A 23,504-nucleotide genomic window follows, 5' to 3' on the forward strand; every position below is an offset into this window, starting at 1 on the left:
TGATGTAGTCATGAATTAGTAAGAAATACAGTAAGTACGGCCACTGCACTCCAGCCTGGGCGACAGAGCGAGACTCCGTCTCAAAAAAAAAAAAAAAAAAAAAGAAAAAAAAAGAAGAAATACAGTAAGTATTAACCATAACTCTTTAACTCCTAGAAATGTAATGATGAAAGTGCAAAATGACAAAGATTAAGAGAACATGTAAGAACAATCATAAAGAAGAGGCAAATAGGCTGAGTATGGTGGTTCACTCCTGTAATCCCAGCACTTTGCAAGGCCAAGGTGGGCAGATCACTTGAGGTCAGGAGTTCGAGACCAGCCTAGCCAACATGGTGAACCCCGTCTCTATTAAAAATACAAAAATTAGCCAGGCCTGGTGGCGAGCACCTGTAATCCCAGCTACTTGGGAAGCTGAGGCACAAGAATGGCTTGAGGTAGAGGTTGCGGAGAGCCAAGATCATGCCTTCCAACCTGGGCCACAAAGTGAGATGTCTCAAAAAAATAAAAAATAAAAAATAAAATAATAAAAAAAAGACAAATTACAAGAGGAGAACTGCAGTTGAACTTCCATAAGTCTTTTCCACATGGATATCTAAGCCTTCTGACAATGGAATATCTTCAAAATTACTGATAGGATTGCTGGGCTAAAACACTATATAAGTAACTATACCATTATGCCTGAGTAAGAACAAATTAAAGACATATTTTCAAATATTCAGATATTTCAAAAGGATATATTTTCAAATTAAAGGAAGAAAGAAATTGAGCTCAGAATGATAAGAGTGTGATTCAAGAAGCAGTCGTCAGCAAGAAAATGAGTAAACTTAGGAGTAAATATAAATAAATATTGACTTGTTAAGATCATATATTTTAATAATGAATTTCTGTTACTAAATGATAATATGCTAAACATGACTAAAATAAGGTAGAACTAATATAATGAGGACTGACTTAACAGATGGGAATGGGTAACGGAAGTAAAGCACTCAAAGTTTCCTGGGTTCAGGAGGAGACTTAAAAACAAGATTTGAGGAATCAGTGAGAGAAAAGAAATATATAGTTTCTGTACTGTTGAGGAAATAGGGAGATTTTGTTAATGTTTAATAGAGACAGGGAATGAAAGAAAAAGGCATGGCAAATACAAAGGGCAAGATAAGATAATAGAAATACCTCTAAATATATCAGCATGTACAGCAAATGTAGCTTGTTTTTAAAATAAATCTTGTTAGAAGACTAGGTTTTTAGGGCTTTAAAAACCCCAATTGTTGTTCAAAGCGATCTAAAATATAACACAGAATAATTGAGACTGAAGAGATTTTTTTAAAAATCTACCAGATGCATTCTGACCACAAGAAAGATTAGTTTTGTGACTGTACAAGAAGATTGGCTTCAAGGCAAAAAGCGGTATCAGATTTTTAAAATACTCACTACATAAATATAAATAGAACAACTTACCAGGAAGACAGAATAGTCTGAGAAAGAAGTAACAATCTCAGGCATATGTATGAGATTATTTATCTTAAAAATATATAAACACTTAAGAGAATTGCATGAAGAATCCAAAGAGGGATAATCTTGATAGGAAATTTTAACATTTCTCAATACTTGATACATCAGAAAAGAATATCAGATATAGAATATTTGACTAAAATCAGTAAATTTGACCTAATGGACATGAATAATCACTGAATAATAATTACAAGACATGCATTCTTTTAAGCAAAAAAAAAAATTGATTAAAAAACTAGTCATGTGTTAAGCAGAACAAGTCTTAAAAAATACTAAGATTCAGAATTTTTCTGATCACAATGAAATTAATTTAAAAATCCAAAATATAACCACAAAGCCAAACTTAAAAACACACTTCTAAGTAGCTCCAATATAAAAAAGAAATCATAAAACATGAGAAATATTTGGAATGGAACTCATAAAAATGCTATTTGTGAGATGAGGTTAATATGAACTTAGAATAAACATAAATGCATATATTAAAAATGAATACGCTAATTATATGAGTTTAAAAAAACAAGCAAGGCCAGGCGTGGTGGCTTACGCCATAATCCCAGCATTTTGGGAGGCCAAAGCAGGCGGATCACTGGAAGTCAGGACTTGAAGACCAGCCTGGCCAACATGGTGAAACCTCGTCTGTACTAAAAACACAAACAATTAACCAGATATGGTGGGGCACACCTGTAATCCCAGCTACTCAGGAAGCTGAGTCAGAAGAATTGATTGAACCCAGGAGGCAGAGGTTGCAGTGAGCTGAGATTGTGCAGCTGCATACCAGCTTGGGCTACAGAGCAAGACGCTGTCTCAATAAATAAATAAATTAATTAATTAAATTAAGGAGATAAATCTCCCAAATGAAGAGATAAGAAAGATGGCAGAAATTAAGGAAATGTAAAACAACAGAGAGGATTAACAAAATGCAATAATATTTCTCGAAAACATTAAAAAGGTGAATAAATCTCTGGCAAAATTGATTATGAAAAAGGGTATAAAATGGCTAAATGATACATTCAAAAATGAGCAAATTTATTTCATCAGGAAGGAAGACAAAACCCCCAAGTGACTAATAAACAGAAGAGAATATTCTTAGTCCTATTGGCAATAAGAACTGTAAACTCAAATAATAGTGAAATACTACTTCCCACCCATCAAAGTTGGCAAAAAATACAAAGATTCAAAATACCAAGCTTGGCAAAAATGTATTAATATTATATCTGGAGTACTCATATACCACAGGTATATATAGTATGCACAAATTGGAAAGCAACTAGGCAACATTCAGTAAAGATTAAGATCTGCACGCTCTACAACCTAGCAGTTCCACTCCTTGATGTGGTACTAGAGAAGCTCTCACACGTGTGAGCAAGAAGACAAGATATACAAGAATGTCCATCATGACATTGTTTGTAAGGATAACAAGTGAAAGAAAGTCATCATCTAGGATATGGTTATCCTAGGATAGTGGTTAAAGTGTGACATCACTTTAACTAGGATAGTGGTTAAAGTGTGACAATTCAACTAACAATATTTATATCAAGATGGTTAAGCATCAGAAACATTTAACTTTTGGAGAAGAAAGTTGCAGAAGAATATATGTGATATATTCATATGAAGTTTGGAAACATGCAAAAAGTACTTGATGTTGTTTATCAATTTTCTTATATGTGGTACACATGTCAAAACATCATGGAAATAATATAATAAACAGAAAAATCAGCATGGTGTTTATCTCTGAGAAGAGAAAGGAAATTGTCTTGGGTGAGTATACATAGGCATCAATTGTATCTGTCCTTTTTTAAAAAAATACTCTTTAAAGCATATATATCTCTAAGAAATTACCATTCAACAAAGCTGAATGATGAATATATACATGTTAGTGTATTATTGTACTTTTCTTTATGTTGGAGATATTTCATAATATTTTTAAGATAATGCTGTGTAAAATAGCTTTATGAAGGAATAGTGGAACTTTGAACTAAGTTATTTTTCTAGAGTAAGAGAATGGACTTCTTTTTAGAACAAATACAATTGGACTGTTATTGTTTACCTCTCAACACCCCCACCTCCAACCCCTTAACCCTCACCCCTAAAAACACCCACACAATTATACCTTTTAACACAAGGAAACTGAAACCTTTAAGTGATTTAAAAAAAAAAAAAAAAAAAAAAATCCTTATGGGAGCAACTGACTTTCATTTGTAAACCTTAAACATATATGCAAGGGAAAAAGTAAATTTATTGACAGTCTGTAAGATGAGGAAAGACACAAGGAAAATTCAACGTAGCAAGAACCACAAGTATCACAAGATATTGGCCTCAATCTCCCCCATTAAGGCTTAATGTTTTTATTTTTCAAAATAGAAATAACTTTATTCTTTTTCTGATTTAAAATAATGTGTATTCTTTTAAGAAACTCCACACTGAAAAATAAAATAACCTATCATTTCGCCATCCTGTAATAATCACTGTAAATATTTTAATATATATTTTAATTCATATATATAATGTTTGCCAATAGAATCACACTCTACAGTTTTGCTTTTAAATTGCTGTTTATGTTATATCTTGGAAATGTTATATCTTAGGTTCCCATGTTAAGAAAAAAATCAGTCACATCTCTTTTAATGGCTCATAGTATTATCCTGTATAGTCATGCCATGATATATTTTAACCAAACTGCTTATATGCAACACTGCAGTGAACACAATGCATATACATCTTTGAGTACTCCTCCATTTGTTTCCTTGAGATACATTCCTTGCTGGACCAAAGGAATGCATAAAAAATAGTAAGACTTTTCGTACTGTATCATTAAGAGTTTTCCAGAAAGGCCAGCAGGCTGGAACTCTAGCAGAAGCTGATGCTGCAGTGTTGAGGCAAAATGTCTTCTTTTTCAGAAAATCTTAGTGTTTGCTCTTAGGGCCTTCAGCTGCTTGTATGAGACCCACCCACATATCGAAGATAATCTCCTGTACTTAAAGTCAACTGATTATAGATGTTCACCATTTCTACAAAATACCTTCTCAGCCACATTTAAATTAGTGTTTGATTAAATAACTGGATACTATAGCCTAGTCGTGTTAACACATTAAAAAAGTGAATAAACCTCTGACAAAATTGATCATAGAGAAGGGTACAAATGATGAAATGATACATTAGAAAATGAGCAAACTACTTGATCAGGAAACTCACAGAAAAGAAAACTTCAAATGTTTATCGAATATAAGGGAAAATTCTCAATCGTATTGTAATGGGAACTCAAATAACAGAACATTTCCCATTCATCAAAATTGGCAAAAAGAAAAAAAAAAAAAGAACATAACCACACTTGCCAAAAATGCGCTACATCTTTGTACCTATGTACTGTGATGTACGTAAAGCATAAGTATGTCACAGAACCTGTTGCCAGATGACCTTCCATAAAGACCGCACCAGTTTCGATTTGGTCCCCACACTGTGTACTGGTAACCATTTTCATTTTTGCTAATCTAATCAGTATATTTTCTAATGAAGTATTATATTTGTGTTAATTTTCAGTTTTAAATCCACAATTTGTCCTGCAACTTAGCAGTCTCTAACATAGTAATTTTCACAATGACTTGCACCCTTTACTTTGTACAAGAGCAGAGATGAGCAGAGAAAAAGAGCTCTGCTTTTCTCTGAATAGAAAATATATTTTCTCCTTTTAAAAGTAACAATGTTGATCTCTGCATCTTACACCTGTCATTATCCCAAACCTGTCTTTCTGGCCTCAGGTACAGAGAGTTGATGTGAAAATAAAAAAGAGCAGTCATCTTTTACCCATTTTTCTACCATGTGTTCTGAGTTTTCCCTGTTGGTTTATAGTTCTTTATATTTCTGATGTGAGTTGTTGATTGAATATATGCTTTGCATACATCTTCTCTTAGTCCGTTGCTTTGCCTTTTTTACTTTCTTCATGATACCCTTTAAATGAAGAGAATTCCTTGATTTTAATGTAGCCCATATTTTCTGTTTCTCATAATTAGTTTATTTTGGGGTCCTATTGAAGTAATCACTGTCTATTGAAAGGTACTATGTTTCCTTAGTTTCATTTTATGTTTAAAAACAGAAAAAGGAAATAGTTAACATTAACCAAGCCCAGGTAACAGAGAGAGACCCTGTCTCTACAAATAATTTTTAAAAATTAGCTGAGCATGGTAGCATGCACCTGTGGTCCAGCAATTCAGGAGGTTGAGTGGGAGGATCACTGGGTCCCCAAGGGTGGAGGCTGCAATGAGCCATAATCATGCCACTCTCCTGCAGCCTGGGTGACAATGTGAGACCCTGTCTCAGAAAAAGAAAAAAAAAATACACTAACAAAACTATTTTCCGTGGACTCTGTGTTGTAGGATATTTTGCAATTTAGATGTATATCCACCAAACAGCCTTTTCTCCTGCTGGAAACAGAACCTCCCTCTATCTCTGTTGGGGGACCTTGTAAGAGCCTGCCTGTTGTAGCACCTAATGTTCTTTGCTGCATACATGAGCTCTTGACCTACTCTGGGCTAATGAAACATTCCCCATTTACAGTATTTTGTTCAAATGTGGCCTTGTGATCCAAGCAGACACGCTCAGGGAGGTGACTTCAGAGCAGCTATGGTTCTAGTACGACTTTAGCACAAGGAAATGAGGCCAATTCCAAAAGACAAGAAGAATTAAGAGGCAGAGCAGATCTTGGCAGTGTTGTCACTGGCTGCCCAAAATTTACTCTATCCTGGCCCTGCCTGAGGTTTTCATTATGTGGCCACTAAATTCTCAACTTTTAATGATTTTTTAAAAATTTTTGTATTTTATTATTTATTAATTTTTTCTTTTTTTTGAGACGTAGTCTTGCTCTGTCACCCAGGCTGGGGTGCAATGGCGCGATCTCGGCTCATTACAACCTCTGCCTCCCAGGTTCAAGCAATTCTCCTACCTCAGCCTCCCGAGTTGCTGGGACTACTGGTGTGTGCCAACACGCCTGGCTCATTTTTTGTATTCTTAATAGAGATGGGGTTTCACCGTATTACACAAGATGGTCTCAATCTCCTGACCTCGTGATCCACCTGCCTCAGCATCCCAAAGTGCTGGGATTACAGGCGTGAGATCTTTTTTTACTTTGTTAAAAGTCTTGGTATAAATATGCTTGAAAACGTGGTCCGGTGTTTATGTAAATCTAGGACTACTCCTAATCTTACTCTTGGAGATTTATAGCCTACGTTAGCATATTAAAAGTCATAAGAAACCTTTTAATAAGGCTATTTATCTTCTTAATAGGCTAGTAATCCCAAACATATCAACACGAATACTTATTTATGGTGCTTATATTAATATCTTATAGAAACTTGAGCAGCAAATCATTGTTTTGGGGAATACTGGATCTTAGGCATAGAAGAACCAACAAATGCAAGCTGACAAACGAAAGATGCTTTAATCTCCGAGCTAGGTTTTGAAAAATGCTCAAATTTAATAATTTATGTGCAAATTATGTTATATTTTTAATTGGGAAAAGAGTATTTTGATAAAGAAAAAACCAAAAGTTAAATTTGGTAAATTTAATGTGACCAATCTATAAACTTCTTTTTTTTTTCTCGAGCAGGTTAGCCAATATACCTTTGCTATGTGCAGTTACAGAGAAAAAAAGTCTGAACCACAAGAATTAATGCAACTTGAAGGCTATACTGTAGATTATACCGATCCCCACCCAGGTAACTCTTAATTGAATCACTTTCCCTGCCATGTATGTATGGAATTCTTATAAATATCCTGTGTCTGTTCTACAATTTAAACCCCTCTCGATGAATAGGGTGCGTATTTCACTTATATATCTGGGCAAGACTTTATGAGATTCAAATTATCTCTTTTGGAGTGCTTTTATTCTTAACCATATTTCATCATATTTATTATTATTTTGGCATGAGGTTGAGATGTGTAAAAGTCACTGTAATTGAATAATTTATGAGATATAACAATGTTTTCAGAAACTTCTTTGCTGGAAAGCAAAAGTTACAGCAGAAATAGACAGACAAATGGCAAATGAATTATTATATTGTAACTACTAATTTTCTCTCACACAATACATTTTTGTACTTCTCTCTCTCCCTTCATGTTAATACTGGAAAGAGTACTGGACACCTGATATTTTAAAAATTGAATGAATGAATATTAATGACAATATCTAAGATCAAGAAATGCAGACATTAATAAACATAATGATTAAATATTGGTCAATAGAGATTATGAAATAGAAATTTATGACCATATTAACTAATTGTTCACTTAAAATGCAAAATACTATCTTCTGTGAAAGAATTTTATAAAAGATAAAATACATGCCATATTAAATATCATTTTTGTCTTAATCATTATATATTTTTCCCACGTATAGAATGGCAAATATGCCGACAGATAAAACTTCTTTCTCTGGCATGAAATATCAGATTGTGCTATGCATTTCCATGGAGTGTGTTTATATATCTTGTAGAATGCTGCTGTGTCGTGGACTGTTTCCCTAGGTTATTTTTTATTTCTGAGGTGATATGGGAGCTTAAGCCTTTTTGTTATTTTCTTCAAATCTTGGATTGTGGATTTGATCCTTTAAGCTAAATATTGTTTAAAACATTTAACTGTTAATATCAAATCCATTCTTTTCCATGAGGTCAGTTAGTGAATGAGACTAAAATCTGCCAATCCTATAAATTTTTAATGATGTCTTTTTGTTCCCTCCACAGGCCTTCAGGGTGGTCGTATGTTCTTTAATGCTGTTAAAGAAGGAGATACTGTAATCTTTGCCAGTGATGATGAACAGGACAGAACATTATGGGTTCAAGCCATGTATAGAGCCACAGGTCAATCATATAAACCAGTTCCTGCAATTCAAACCCAGAAACTGAATCCTAAAGGAGGAACTCTCCATACAGATGCTCAGCTTTGTAAGTTTTGTTAAAAAATAATTTGATTATCAATTAACAGCTTTAATAAGATATAAAATTGAGGCAAATTTGTTCAGTATTATAGTTTACATCATTAATTGATTCCTAATTAAATGAAAATAGTTCATATTAGTAGTCATATAATCACTTATCTAATTTTTCACATAAATCTGGAGTAAATGGTACATGTGGTTTCCAATCGTGGATTTGTCAAGCATTAGGGTATTTCTCGAAATCTCAAGAGCACATAAGAAAATTCTCCAAAACTTCTCCAAGGAAAATTTATTTTAGTTTATTATGATTTTGACTTAAGTCTCCTATAGACATGGAAAAAATATTGCAAAATCAAATTTGCTTTGATACGATTTCAGAGTACCAAAATGATGAACCATTACCTTCTAGAGTTGTTCTTAATAACCCAGAAGGATAATAGGTCTATTTTTTTGTTGTTGTAGATTGATACAAATAATAAGTCATAAAGCCAACTTTTTTCCCCTCATGCCTTAAAGACATGTCAATTTTGAATGCTAACTTAAGTTGTAAAGAGCTAAATTTTTTATTTTAAATGACTGATGTTTAATAATTATGGAATGATGGTCAAAACATCTTCAAACATAGCTTTGATAATCACTAAACCAAGTGTTTTAACTTGTTATACTCCTTTACAAAGCTTATCCTGTTTTACCTGTAATAAATATTTGTCTTTAACTTTCAGCTCAACTTGTGGTTTTTTTATTCTTGAGATTCTTCTCAAGGAGAATAACATCTTGACATGCATTATTTTCTTCTGCTTTTCATACATCAAGTAACTATTCTCTTTTCTTTTCAGATACCCTTCAGTATCATTTCTGGGCATCCTAAACAAAGGCACTTTAGTTCAAATAATTAAATGTGAACCATGAGCTTTTTCTTTATTTTAGAAACCACAGACCATACTCATAGGTTATCGTAATTAGTTTGGGGCACATTTTTTATATGTAGTGAAAACTATTTAGGAATATTATATATTAATTTTTTCACTGATTTAAAATTTCTTCTTTAAAATTAGTAGCATTGTCATCTTAAAAGGTAAAATAAAATAAAAAGAGCACATTCTGATATTTTCACTGTATTTAAAAATTTAACTCGCTGCTTCTGCCTTCCTCTCACCCTCCAGGTAATATGCATAGAGTATGGCAGAGCAGATAAGAGTGTTTCATCAGAGCTAAGGTGTACAGAAGTGTCTTTATTTTTCTACAATTGAGCATATCTGACATTTTAATTTCTAATGTTGCCAAAAAACTTTAACTCACCAATTCAAAACAACTGAGTCAAAGATTAAAATTCAATTAATTCAAGATTCTTCCCCCCACTCTTCTTCCATGTGATCCATAGTAAATTAAGTTTCAGAGGGGATTACATAAAACTGTGATATCATTGAATGTAGCATCTAGTCTAAAACTGTTCTCTGTTCACATGGCCTTAGGCATGACTTCTGTCACTGGTTTCATTACTTACGTGCTGGTGTGCACTGCTCATCACCATGGACCTGCCAGGGCACCTGGTAATGAAGTCCACATAGTTTGTGTCCTCCTTGGATCAACTCCAGACACCTATGAATTCCTTACATCATATTCATCAGATTCTCGCCACAGTGGTACATAGTGACTTGTTGGGTGTTCCCCAGCTATGCACAGGGGTGCTCACTCAGGCATTTCTCTCGCAGCACAGCTCATATCCATTGCTTCTTTCCTACTTCAAGTGCCAGATTATTTATCCCTGGGCTGTTCCTGCATTGGGCATCAAAGTATAAGACTCCCTCAACCCTAGGTCGAACCTCCTTCCTCTGGAGCTCTGTTCATTGCTCACCCCCAACACAACATTAACTCACGTCAGATCTCTTCCCAAAATCATTTTCTTCCATCCAGCTGATCTATTTTTTTCCCTCCTAGTTTTGATTCTTGTTGTTAAAAACCAAATTTTTATAAATTTGTTTCTTTCCACTCCATAGGCTAATCTCTGTCCCTTCCCCTGTAAGCTATAGTTCTACAGCATTTAATGTGAATTTCCTGTGTTTTTCATTTTGCAAATTTGCATTTTGTATATGTGCATTTAGCGTCAATCTCATAAATGGTTTCATATTCTTTATCATGTTCAGTCTTACTGTTTTTGTTCATCTCTATGCTTTTAAAATTCGTCCATGTTTGTATGAATACATCTAATCTCATTCTTCTGATTACTGCATACCATGTAAGTGGGCTTCTGTCTTATGTTACCTAGTCTACAGCACATTTTATTTCTATTCACTCCTCCAGAGATGGAAATGTGGAATGCCTCCAAATCCATACCTATGTAATGTTCAGTTGTCCCAGCCATGACTATGAAATATCCTTTCATTTATTCAAATCTAAGTCCTTTACATTTTAATCCTTTTTCATAGAGCTGTTTTTATTCTTGGTTAAGCTAATTTCTAAGCCTTTCATACTTTTGTTGCTATTACATCTTATATTTTTATTATATTTTCTAGTTGACTATTGCTTATATAGAGAAATGCTATTTTCATGTGCTTTTTTGCTTCAGTTCAGGAGTTCAAGACCAGACTGGGCAACATGGTGAAACCCTGTATCTACAAAAAATACAAAATTAGCTGGGCATAGTGGTACGTGACTGTAGTCCCAGCACTTGGGAGGCTGAAGTACTTCAGCTTTTTTGCTATCCATATTTATTCTTTGGTTATGTATCTCTGCACATACCTTGCCTAATTTATAATTAGGCTGTTATTGGGTTTTGAGAGGTGTTTACACAGGCATGCCTTGGACATATTGTGGGTTCAGTTCCAGACCACTACAATAAAATGAGTATTGCTTGAACCCGAGAGGTAGAGGTTGCAGTGAAATAGCGCCTCTGCACTCCAGCCTGGGTGATAGAGTGAAAACCTGTCTCAAAAAAAAAAAAAAGTTATGTTTACACTACATTGTAGTGTATTAAGCATGCACTAGCATCATGTCTAAAACATAATTTTAAAGTTCTTTATTGCTAAAAATACTAACAATCACCTGAGGGTTCAGTGATTATAATATTTTTGCTGGTAGAGGGTCTTGCCTCAACGTTGATGGCTGCTGACTGATCAGGTTGATGGTTGTTGAAGGTTAGGGTGGATGTGGCAATATCTTAAAATAAGACAAGGATGAAGTTTGCTGCAGTGACTGATTCTTCCTTTCACAAAAGATTTTCCTGTAGCATGCGATGCTGTTTGCTATCATTTTGCCCAAAGTAGAACTTATTTGAAAATTGGAGTCAATCCTCTAAAACTTTACCTCTGCTTTATGAACTAAGTTTATATAATATCCTAAATCCTGTGTTGTCCTTTCAACAATGTTCACAGCATCTTCACCAGAAGTAGATTCCATCTCAAAAACCACTTCCTTTGCTTCACCCAAAGGAACCAACTTCTTATCTGTTCAAGTTTTATCATGAGATTGCAGCAATTCAGTCACATCTTCAGGCTCCACTTTTAATTCTGGTTCTTTTGTTGTTTTCATGACATCTGCAGTGACTTCCTCCACTCAAGTCTTCAGTCCCTTAAAGTTATCCCCGAGGGTTGGAATCAACTTCCTCCAAACTCCTGTAAATGTTGATATTTTTACCTCCTCCCAAGAATCACAAATGTTCTTAGTGGCGTTTGGAATGGTGAATCCTTCCCAGGTTTTCAGTTTACTTTTCCCAGATGGCTCATAGGAATCACTATCTATGGCAGCTATAGCCTTTTAAAATGTATTTCTTAAATAATAAGACTTGAAAGTTGAAATTACTCCTTGATCTGTGGCCTGCAGAATGGATGTTAGGTTAGCAAGCATGAAAACAACATTAATCACCTTGTACATCTCCAGCAGAGCTCTTGAGTAACTAGATGCAGTGTCAGTGAGCAATAATACTTCGACCAGATTCTTTTTTTCTAACATTGGGCCTCGACAGTGGACTTAAAATATTCAGTAAACTGTGCTGTAAACACATGCACCATCATCTGGGCTTGTTCTTTCAGTTGTAGAGCACAGACAGGGTTGATGTAGCATAGTTTTGAAGGGCTCTGGGATTTTCAAGATGGTTAATAACTGTTGGCTTCAACTTAAAGTCATCAGTTGCATTAGCCACTAACAAGGGAGCCTGTACTTTGAAGCTTTGAAGCCAGGCATTGACTTCTCTCTAACTGTGAAAGTCCTAGATGGGCATCTTCTTCCAATAGAAGATTATTTTGTCTACACTAAAAATCTGTTATTTAGCATAACTAACTTCATCAATGATCTTAGCTGGATCTTTTGGATAACTTGCTGCCATTTCTGCATCAACCCCTGCTGCTTCACCTTGCACTTTCATGTAATAGAGATGGCTTATTTTCCTTAGCCCTCGTGAGCTGACCTCTGCTGGCTTGACAGCTTGCAGAGGCTTCTTCACCTCTCTCAGCCTTCATAGAATTGAAGAAAGGCAGGGCCTTGCTCTGTATTAGGCTTTGGTTAAAGGGAATATTGCGGCTGGTTTGATCTATCCAGATCATTCAAACTTTCTTCATATCAGCAATAAGGCTGTTTTTGCTTTCTTATTATTTGTGTGTTCACTGGAGTAGCAATTTTAATTTACTTCAACAACTTTTCCTTTGCATTCACAACTTGGCTACTTGATGCAAAAGGCCTAGCTTTCAGCCTGTCTTGGCTTTTGACATGCCTTGCTCACTAAGCATGATCATTTGTAACTTTTAAATTTAAAGTGAGGGAGATGGGATTCTTTCATTCATTTGAACAGTTAGAGATCATTTTGGGTTATTGATTAGCCTAATTTTAATATTGTTGTGTCTCAAGAAATAGGGAGACCCAAGAAAAGGAAGACAGATGGGGAACAGTCAGAACACATATAACATTTATTAAGTTTACCATCTTATATGGGTGTAGTTTGTGGCACCCCAAAACAATTAAAATAACATCAAAGATCACTTTTCACAGATGACTATAATAGATATACTAATAATGAAAAAGTTGGAAATACTGTGAGAATTACCGTAATGTGAAACAGAGTCATAAAATGAGCATGTGTTGTTAGAAAAGTGGCACCATAGACTTGCTTGTCACAGGGTTGCCACAAACTTTCAATTTACGAAAAACACATCTGCAAAGCACAATAAAATGAAGTTTGCCTGTGTGTTCTGGATACAACATATTTGTCAGATATGTGATTTGCAAATATTTTCTCCTAATCTATGGCTTGTCTTTTCACATCTCTTAATAGTGACTTTCAGAAAAAAAAAAAAAAAGAAATTCTTAATTTTGATGAAGTCCATTTTATCAATTTTTTTCATAGATGTGCTTTTGATGTTGTAACTAAAGGATCTTTGCCCAACCCAAATTGCAGAAATTTTCTCCTTTGCTTTCTTCTAGAAATTTTACAGTTTTGACTTTTACATTTTGCAACCATTTTGAGTTAATTTTTGTATACGGTGAGAGGTATCCATCAGTATTTATGGATGGCATATGGATGTCCAGTTGTTTTAACACAAAGAGTTGAAAAGATTGTCATACCCTGAATTGCCCTTGCACATTTGTGAAAAATCAATTAACTACATATGAGTTTATTTCTGGGCTATCCTTTCTTTTCCTTTGGTCAGTTTATCTATCTTAATATTATTACTACACTGTCTTGATTACTGTAGCTTTGTGAATCTTACAGTCAGGTAGTCCAAGTCCTCCAAATTGATTTCTCTTATTCAAAAATATTTTGGCTGTTCTATGTCCTTTGCATTTCTCTATGAATTTTCAAAATAAATTTACTCATTTTTAATTGACAAATAATTGTATATATATATGAGGTACAATATAAATTTTAAAAACATCTTGACATTCCTTGCTGGAGATTTTACTGGGAATGCCTTTGGTCGGTCAGTCCTTGGAAAACTTTGGAAAACTGACTTCTTAATATTGAGCCTTCCAATCTGTGAATACAATGTGTCACTTCATTTGTTTAGGTAGTCTTTAGTTTCTCTTTGGTATGTTTGTAGTTTTCAGTAAACAGATCTTGCACATCTTTTGTCAGATTTATTTCTAGGTATTTCATCTTTGTTGCTTTAGTAAAATGGAATTTTTTATTTCAGCCCAATTCTTTTATTATCTTTGTGATTGTTTTAGAATTTAAAGTATACACTTTAAATTTATTATACATCTTCATGTATAGTATGCAAACTTTATAGTAGTAAACCTCTATTTCTTCTCTTGACTTTTGCACTATTCTTGTCATATATTTTACTTCTATATATGTTGTAAATCCCACAATACATTGCTATTATGATTATTACCTTAGTCAATATGTTTTAAAGAAATTAAAAGTGAAAGAAAAATGTTATATAGATGTCCATTTTGTACATGTCCATTATGTACATGTTACGTACATGTCCATTACCATTCCCAGTGTCTTTCATCGTCTAGCGCATATATTTTTACTTCTTGAAGGACCTCCTTTGACTTTTCTTGTAGTGCAGATCTGCTGGTAATGAATACTTTTAGCTTCTTTATATATGAAAAAGTCTTTATTTTACTCTCATTTTAAAGATATTTTTCTTTTAGTACTTTAAAGATGTTGCTCCACTTTCTTCTAGCTTGCATTTGTTTTTCCAATGAGAAATGTGCTATTTTGGTTTGTTCCTCTATAAATAATGTCCTTTTTTCCTCTAACTGCTTTAAAGATTTTTCTCCTTAACACTGTTTTTGAGCAATTTGATTATGATGTGCCTTGGTATACTTTTCTTCATAAAAATGCTTGTTCTGAGACACAGTTAAGTTACTTGGAAACAATTCGATCCTTTCAAGCTTTGCTTTCAAGTTTTGTTAGGGAAGACCAAGCAGTGTTTAGTCCAGGATGCATTTTCCCGTTTCTGGACCAACATCATTCTTAATACTCTAACTGATAACCTGTGAATTATAAGCTTTTATATTCTTGCTGCTGAGAAGCAGTGCTATTCTAGGCTGTGTGAGTTTGAGGCACTATCCTCTTGAATCCTTTAGATTGCTTCTTTCCCTTTCTACACGTGCATGAACTGATAGGTAGTCAGCTGAATTCTTGGGGGAGGCCTTCTGCAGATCTTGAGAGTCTCTTTCCGGGCAGCTCTCTTCTCTCCAGTACTCTTTCCTACAACCTCTAGTTACTGTGGCCCTCCTGAATTGTCAGCTCCATTTTTCAACTCAGGGAGACCACTGGGCTTTTCCTGAGTTCCTGTTCCTTGTGCCATGAGCTATAGAGTTTCTCCTGGCAGTAACCTGGGGTGACTGTAAGGCTCACCTTGTTTCCCATCCCTCAGGAATCACTCTCCCGTGTTGCCCAACATGCAGCGTTTAAGAAACTTTTTGTAAATTTTTTTTCAAAAACTTAGTTCAGGTAGAAGGTTAAGTTTATTCTCAATTATACCATCATGACCAGAAGCAGAATGAGTTTTTTTTTTTTTTTTTTTTTTTTTTGAGACGGAGTCTCGCTCTGTCGCCCAGGCTGGAGTGCAGTGGCCGGATCTCAGCTCACTGCAAGCTCTGACTCCCAGGTTTACGCCATTCTCCTGTCTCAGCCTCCCGCGTAGCTGGGACTACAGGCGCCCGCCACCTCGCCCGGCTAGTTTTTTGTATTTTTTAGTAGAGACGGGGTTTCACCGTATTAGCCAGGATGGTCTCGATCTCCTGACCTCGTGATCCGCCCGTCTCGGCCTCCCAAAGTGCTGGGATTACAGGCTTGAGCCACCGCGCCCGGCCGCAGAATGAGTTTTTTATAAGTTAAAGCATGGTTTCTCAATTTCAGCACTATTGACATTTTTGGCTAGACAATTATTTGTTCTGGGGCAGGGAGTGGAGTAAGGAACTTTTCCTGTGCATTATGTGATGTTTTACAGCATCCCTGTCCTCTATCCACTAGATATCAGTAGTCTTCCACCTGGTCCCAGGTCAGACAACCAAAAATATCTGTGGACATTGCCAAATGTCCCAGAGGGTAGGGTTGCTGTTGGTGAGGAATCACCTCCAGTTGAGAACCACAGAATTACAGTGACTTAATAGCTATTTTTTTTTTAATTGTCACCCTCCTTCACTTGTGTTCCCATATTTTTTCTTAACATCCTGAGTACAAGGAATTCCCAAGGAATGTTTTGAGCTCATGGCTATTGTTGCTTGCACATAGTGGCAAGAAAAGTGGGTAGGAACCACTAGCACAGACCTTTAAGACCATGACTGAATAATACAGAATTTTTTGGGGCAGAGTCTGCCTCTGGAGAGAGAGGGAGTGCAGTGGTGCCATCTCACCTCACTGCAACCTCCACCTCCCAGATTCAAGCCATTCTCATGCCTCAGCCTCCCAAGTAATCTCAGCAGCTGGGAGTACAGGTGTGTGCCACCACACCCACCTAATTTTTGTATTTTTAGCAGAGACAGAGTTTCTCCACGTTGGCCAGGCTGGTCTCAAACTCCTGACCTCAGGTGATCTGCCAGCCTCGGCATGCCAAAGTGCTGGGATTACAGGCATGAGCCAATGCACCTGCCTTTGACAAATTAAAAAAAAAAAAACCTTTCTATTATTCAATATCAATTTGTTGTCAACGCAGAATTAATCAGGCTATGAGATTCCCATGCCTCAGCCTCCCAAATAGCTGGGATTCACCTGCCTAATTTTTGTCTTTTTAATAGAGGTGGAGTTTCTCCACATTGGCCAGGCTGGTCTTGAACTCCTGACCTCAGGTGATCTGCCATCAGGGAGGACACTTCGGCCTCCCAAATTGCCGGGATTACAAGCCTGAGCCACAGCACCCAGCCCTATAATCTGTTTCTAACAAAACCTTTCTATTATTTGTTATCAATTTATTGTCAAGGCAGAATTGATCAGGCTATGGGAACTGAATTTACTTGTTATAACTAAAAAGCCAAACTGTTTCAATTTGTTAACAACAGCTGACTTCTGTTCTAGACTACTAGTAAAGTGTTTAATCAGTGCTGACCTCTGCTGGCGTGAAACTGGGAGGCGGAGCTTGCAGTGAGCGGAGATCACACCACTGCACTCCAGCCTGGGCAACAGAGCAAGGTTCCATCTCAAAAAAAAAAAAAAAAAAAAAAGGAAAAGAAAAGAAAATAAAGGAGGAAGAAAGAACATGTTCCACCTCATCAGAATGAGAATACTGACCCTGACCTATCAGAGAAACGTCATGAATTACTCCAGAGAATAGTTTCCTCCATAGTATTTTCCTCCCTCCATTGACTTAATCAATTTTGTTTTCTTTCCTGATGATCTTTCACAAAAACAACTTTTAAAATCAATAGTAGAAATTGAGAAAACAAAATAAAAATTTAAATGTCTAGTTGGATAAATGTGTATGTTCCCAACCCATTTAAATATGCTTTGTTTCTCATTTCTTTGCTGACCTGTAGCTGGTAAAGGTAAGTATTTTCATGATTTTTAAAATCAGATGTTTTTAAAATTTTTTAATGATACGATGTTTGAGGAATATCATGATCTTGTTTACTTAGCTTTATTGATTACAAAACAAAAAATGTCTATCACAACAAAAAAGTAGAAACAACCTAGTATCTACCATTCATACAGGCACAAGGGTAATAGCCACGAAGGTGTTGTAATAACATGCAAAACAAATGGTCAATATATGTTAAGTGGAAAAAATGCTAAATTACACATGTAGTATTATTTTCACTACATAAAAAGAACCCAATTGAAAAAGCAAACTATAGGTAGAATTACATCTAAAATGTTCAGTGGATATGTTTTGTTGGAGGCAATAGTTGCTACTTTATTTCTTCTATATTTTATTTTTCTTTGAAGTATGTATTTTTATTTATTTTTCACAAACCCAGTGCTTTAGAATGAACTATGAATCTTAAAACTTAAAAAAGAATCTTATTTTTAAAAAAATCTAAGCATACTAATAACTAAGAAAAATAAAATATTATAAAATCTAACTTACTGGAAGACAACCTTATCTTTTTGAGACATTACTAATATATATTTATAGGTTTCTCCAATAAGCAAATCTATTCCACTTCATTTTTTCTTTGAGTCTCTGGATATATAAAAATTCTAAGGGAAGAGAGTGGGCTGAAGGGGTGGGGATGAGGCTGGTAAACAATTTTTTCACTTCAAATATAACGTACTAGAGTTGCCAGATTGATGGACATTCTTTGGTTAAACTATCCTTCTTTGTTCTCTCCAACCAAAATGCAGTGCACGCACCCTGGTTTTCACTGTCTCTCAGTTATATATGTAACATAATACAATGTGTGTGTCACATAATACAATATGAATAGTAGTATTTGTCTTCCAATAATAAATTAATATCAAAAATGAACTGAAAAGCTGCCAGCTGCTTTTTATTTTTAAGCTAAATATTTTTAAATTCTTAAATTGAAATATAAACTGACAGTTAATTTTGTGAACTTATTTTCATGATTGATCTAATATGTTAAATTTCACACTTCATAGGGAAGCATTTGTCTTTCCTTTACATTGAACATATTATTTCTAATAAATGTTCAACATTGGTTTACTTTACTTATTTGTGATTATAAGTTTCTGTGTTGATCAAAATTGTCATCATGCAAAAGTATTACTTATGTGTTATTTGCTGCAGAAAGCAAGATATGTTAATTCATACATCAGGTTTTGAATCAATTTAACCAAAAGAAGCTAAGCAGTTATTTGGGTCAATAATAGAGGTGTGAACAAACTCCTTTGCTTTTCAGCAGAAAGTATGTATACATAAAACATGGACATACTATTCAGGCTGATCTAGATAAAATTTTAAATATTAAACTTTTCCTATTAAAACCTACATGGATGGTATAAAAAGAGAAGTTGCACCTACTTTGCTGTGCCACTTCTAACTTCCTGTAAATTTTCAAGCTTTATGGGAGTTTTGAATTATAATAAGTGTATAATCAGATGTGAGTAGTGGTAAATGCAGCTACAGGTGAATTCCTTAACATAGGCCAGTTTTAAACATAGGACAGAAAATTGTATTATATTTCAAAAGGGTCATTTGCTGCTTAGTTCAGCTCAGTATTTTGCAGAGAGCAGTCTTGGCTGACAGCACCCTCTTAGTCCTTTTGATACTAGAGTTCCACTCCCAGACACCAGAGTGACCTCGGAATGCTAATAAATGGCTTCCTTTTCTCATCCAGAGTGCCCTTTTACATTTTTCTTTCCTTTTTCCTTTTTCATCCATGATTTCTCACAACACTAGGAGCAGCAACAAATGCAGTACCATGAGAATTTGTTGCAAAGAAAAAAGAAGTATTTCAATTATTTTTTTCAATCTCCCTGACTTAGATGACTTCAGTTCTCTCTGACTTAGATGCCTTTCCTGGGATTTGGATTCTTGAGCACTTAAGGGGCAGGTTGCGGTCAGTGCCCACCAAAAAGCTCTCTCACCACAGTGGGATCTACTAGCTCACTGATAGTCCTCATATCATTTTCTATGCTACCTATTTTCAAGTCTGTATTACCTATTTAAGTTGATACTGTCAGCCTACTTATTCTTTCCTCTTAACTTCCAACAGCTATTATCCTAATGAAAAAATTCAATTTTTAGGTTTCACTTACATAAAGCCTCTGTAACTTCTTAGATCTATAGCAAATAATAATCTTTCTCAATTTGGGTTTCATTCCATCTACTGTTATCACACCTGGTGACAGTACTGCCTAAAGACGCTCGAGCATATATCCAACTGTTGCCATAGAAACTCCATCAGTATCCTCAATTACCATGTCCCACATCTGTAGTTAGTCCATAGGTTAATCATCACAATTTATGACAGTTTTGCAGTATACTGCTTAAGCTCATAGCTTGTTGGTTTGTTTTGATAGTTGTCACATTGTTTCAGAAGACAGATTGAACTGAAATTTTCCATTATCAGAGAAATCTGAGTAACATCATGAATAATTTTCTGTTTAAAACTAGTCACCATAATGTTGTGTTATAGTAACATTAATTGCAGATAATCCAATATAACGCAATTTTAAAGCCTTGGATTTGGTAATTGACTAAAAAGCATGTTTTGCATTTGATATAGATGATGCCTGTGTCTCTCAAGAGTAACATATAGTTATGTCATACCTGTAGAAAGCTATGTGAAAATATATCTTTATAAAAATAAGAAACTAGATAATATTTTAATGATATATGATTTTCTGTTTTGCATTAGTTCATGAGAGAACTTTAAAGTGAAAGATGGCAGGGAAGAAATGGGGAGAGATGTAGGTCAAAGGATACAAACTAGCAGATGTGTAGGATGAACAAGTCTAGAGATCTAATGTACAACATAACAACTAGAATCTATAAAATTGTACTGTTATTTTTGTTAAGTAAGTAGATTTTAGCTGCCCTGTCACAAAAAAAGCAGCTATGTGAGATGACAGATTTGTTAATTTGCTTCTGTATTGTAACCATTTTACTGTCTATATGTATCCCTTAACATCATGTTGTAAAGCTTAAATATACACACACACACAAAATTTTACTACTAAAAAAGCATTTCAGTAGTATTACATCTGTTTCACTCCTCCTAGCTTTGATGGTATTGTTGCCTTACATTTCACTTTACAGTTTTTTGTTTTGTTTTGGTTTGGTTTGGTTTTTTTGTTTGTTTTTTTTTGGCGGGGGGCGGGGGTGTCGAGTGGGATGGGAATGTAGTCTAACTCTGTAGCCCAGGCTGGAGTGCAGTGGCGCAATCTCAGCTTACTGCAACCTTCGCCTCCCGAGTTCAAGCGATTCTCCTGCTTCGGCCTCCCAAGTAGCTGGGATTACAGGTGCCTGCAACCATGCCCAGCTAATTTTTTGTGTTTTTTAGTAGAGACAGGGTTTCACCATGTTGGTCAGGCTGGTCTTGAACTCCCGGCCTCAGGTGATCCACCCACCTCGGCCTCCCAAAGTGTTGGGATTACAGGCGTGAGTCATCGTGCCCAGCACTTTTCAGTAATGTTATACACACTTGTATACATTGCTATTATTTTGTTTAAAACAAGGGCCACAGGGCCAGCAAACTGAAACTGAATGCCTGTTCTTGAAAAAGAAGCTTTATTGAAACATAGCCTATCTACCTAGCTGCCTCTCTCTCTCTCTCACTCTCTATCTCTCTGTCTCTCTCCCCTTCCCGACCCCCCACCACCCTGTTTCATTCAGGGAGGTCAAGACTGTTACTTTTTTATTTATTTCTTACATAAATTCGTGGAAACTAAGACTGTACTGCCACATGGTAATGTATTTTTGCATGAAATGTTCTGAATGGTGCTGATCTGATATAGAAAGAAAGAGGTAAAAATGTTTGATCTTTACAGCCTGTGTTTTAAAAATAGGATGATTCCTAAGAACACATTTCACTTTCATAAAATTACAACCCTGGAGAAGGTTGTTGATTTTCTTAAATAAAAATTTTAATGGGTTTGTTTGCCTGTTTTTTTCCGAGTAGAGTCTGTATTTGTGACTCAAAGTGCTATCATTAATATCATTTTTATCACCAATGGTAATTGTTTGAAAAGTAATTTTCCATTCATGTGATTTGGAAAGACTTGTTACCTTAGCAGATAGATGGCTTGGAATTGTATTTCCTGAGGAAAGTACTGTATAAATTTACAAAACTATGATTTGATTATAGAAATTAACTATAGACCTTTTTTCAGAAACACATTTTTTATTTAAAGATTGTGTGCCCATTTTTTAATTGCTTCTACAAATCTTTATAGTAAAAGAAGACTGATAGGTCTTTTTCCTGTGAAATTTATTACTATCCTGTTCTCAACAGATTAACCATTAATGGGCATTATTTTTAACTCCCTTCTCTGGTGAAAGAAATAAGGTATAAAATTTAGCAGATGTTTATAAAACTAGTAATTTCATTTCATAAAAATGGTACTACAAGAATTTTTTGCCGAGATAAATGGAAAATTGAATATTCTAAGGTACTTTTTTTAAAATACAAAAGAATCTTTCAATTTTATAATATGTGTGATTTGCAGTTTTACTATTCTGCCTCCTATTCATCTGATATTATTTCACATTACATTATCATATCTTTAACTTTATATTAAAAGACTCAGAAGAATAAAATACAAAAGAAGTTGGATTGTATATTAGTTCAGGAAAAGCTGTTTAGTTTTGTGTTTATCCACTTAATATTAATTTTTCACATGTAATGTATTTAATCATTCAGGTAATTATTAAATGTGAAGGTATATGTATGATACTTTCTCCATGGATTATAACCTTATACCCTACACATCAGCAATCTGCCATTCATTGATTACTTGCTATATTCACCTTTTCCTATCTGTCATTAATGTGAGATGCACATTAGTTTGTGTATCTTTTTTTTTAGTGTGATTCTGAGGACCCTTCAGCTTGAATTATATAGTTCTTCCATCTACAAATATGGCTGAAAGTTGAACTTGACATGGATCAATATGATCTGGGCTAAAATATCTAAATGTGACTGATTATGTTAGCATCATGTCCACAGATCAATATTGAGTTTTATTATGAGTCTGACTCTGTAATTGGGTATAATCAATAAACTTTTGTCTCTTTTCCTTTACAATTTTAAGATTGTACTATATAGGTTTTAGAAACTACACTTAGCTTACATTTAGGACTCTACTTTTCTTATGATGACCAGATAGAGATCTATCTATGAATTTTAAGGAACAATGGAGCTTCCGTTTTATCATTGTGAGAAGAGTCCACTTTTATCTTGATAACTGATTGCTTGCTCAATATGCGCGATGCTTCTAACAGACCTAATGTAATACCCCAGCACTCCTTTGGGGTAGTGTGTGGCTTTTTCTCTCTGTACTTAGTAAATAACTCACATTGAAGACTTTGACAAAACATACCATTAATGAAAGCAATCATAAAAGCTTGCCTTTTGATAAACCCGCAGGGTCTACAGGCGTTGAAAGATGCAATCTGTAAAGAACAATAAATTTGGGCCTTTGATTGAAGTGCCATTTGGGACGTTATGCTTTGTCTGCATATTTGCACAAACATGATGCTCCCTTTTTTCATGTCTCTTA

General features: G+C 34.9%; 1 protein-coding gene across 9 annotated transcripts in view; it reads left to right on the plus strand.

Annotated features, from left to right (window-relative positions):
* Positions 1-23,504, plus strand: part of CADPS2 (Ca++-dependent secretion activator 2) — a 563,764-nt gene that overhangs the window by 381,923 nt on the left and 158,337 nt on the right. For 7 of the 9 annotated variants that reach the window (XM_011995959.1, XM_011995960.1, XM_011995958.1 and 4 more), the window contains exons 10-12: positions 7,109-7,217; positions 8,241-8,441; positions 17,855-17,863. In XM_011995959.1, the coding sequence (XP_011851349.1) occupies positions 7,109-7,217; positions 8,241-8,441; positions 17,855-17,863 (319 nt within the window). The remainder of the gene's footprint in view (positions 1-7,108; positions 7,218-8,240; positions 8,442-17,854; positions 17,864-23,504) is intronic. The other 2 variants (XM_011995964.1, XM_011995966.1) reach the window with 1 other exon arrangement.

Source organism: Mandrillus leucophaeus, unplaced genomic scaffold (assembly GCF_000951045.1).
Source record: "Mandrillus leucophaeus isolate KB7577 unplaced genomic scaffold, Mleu.le_1.0 Scaffold5, whole genome shotgun sequence".
NCBI classification, from domain to species: domain Eukaryota; kingdom Metazoa; phylum Chordata; class Mammalia; order Primates; family Cercopithecidae; genus Mandrillus; species Mandrillus leucophaeus.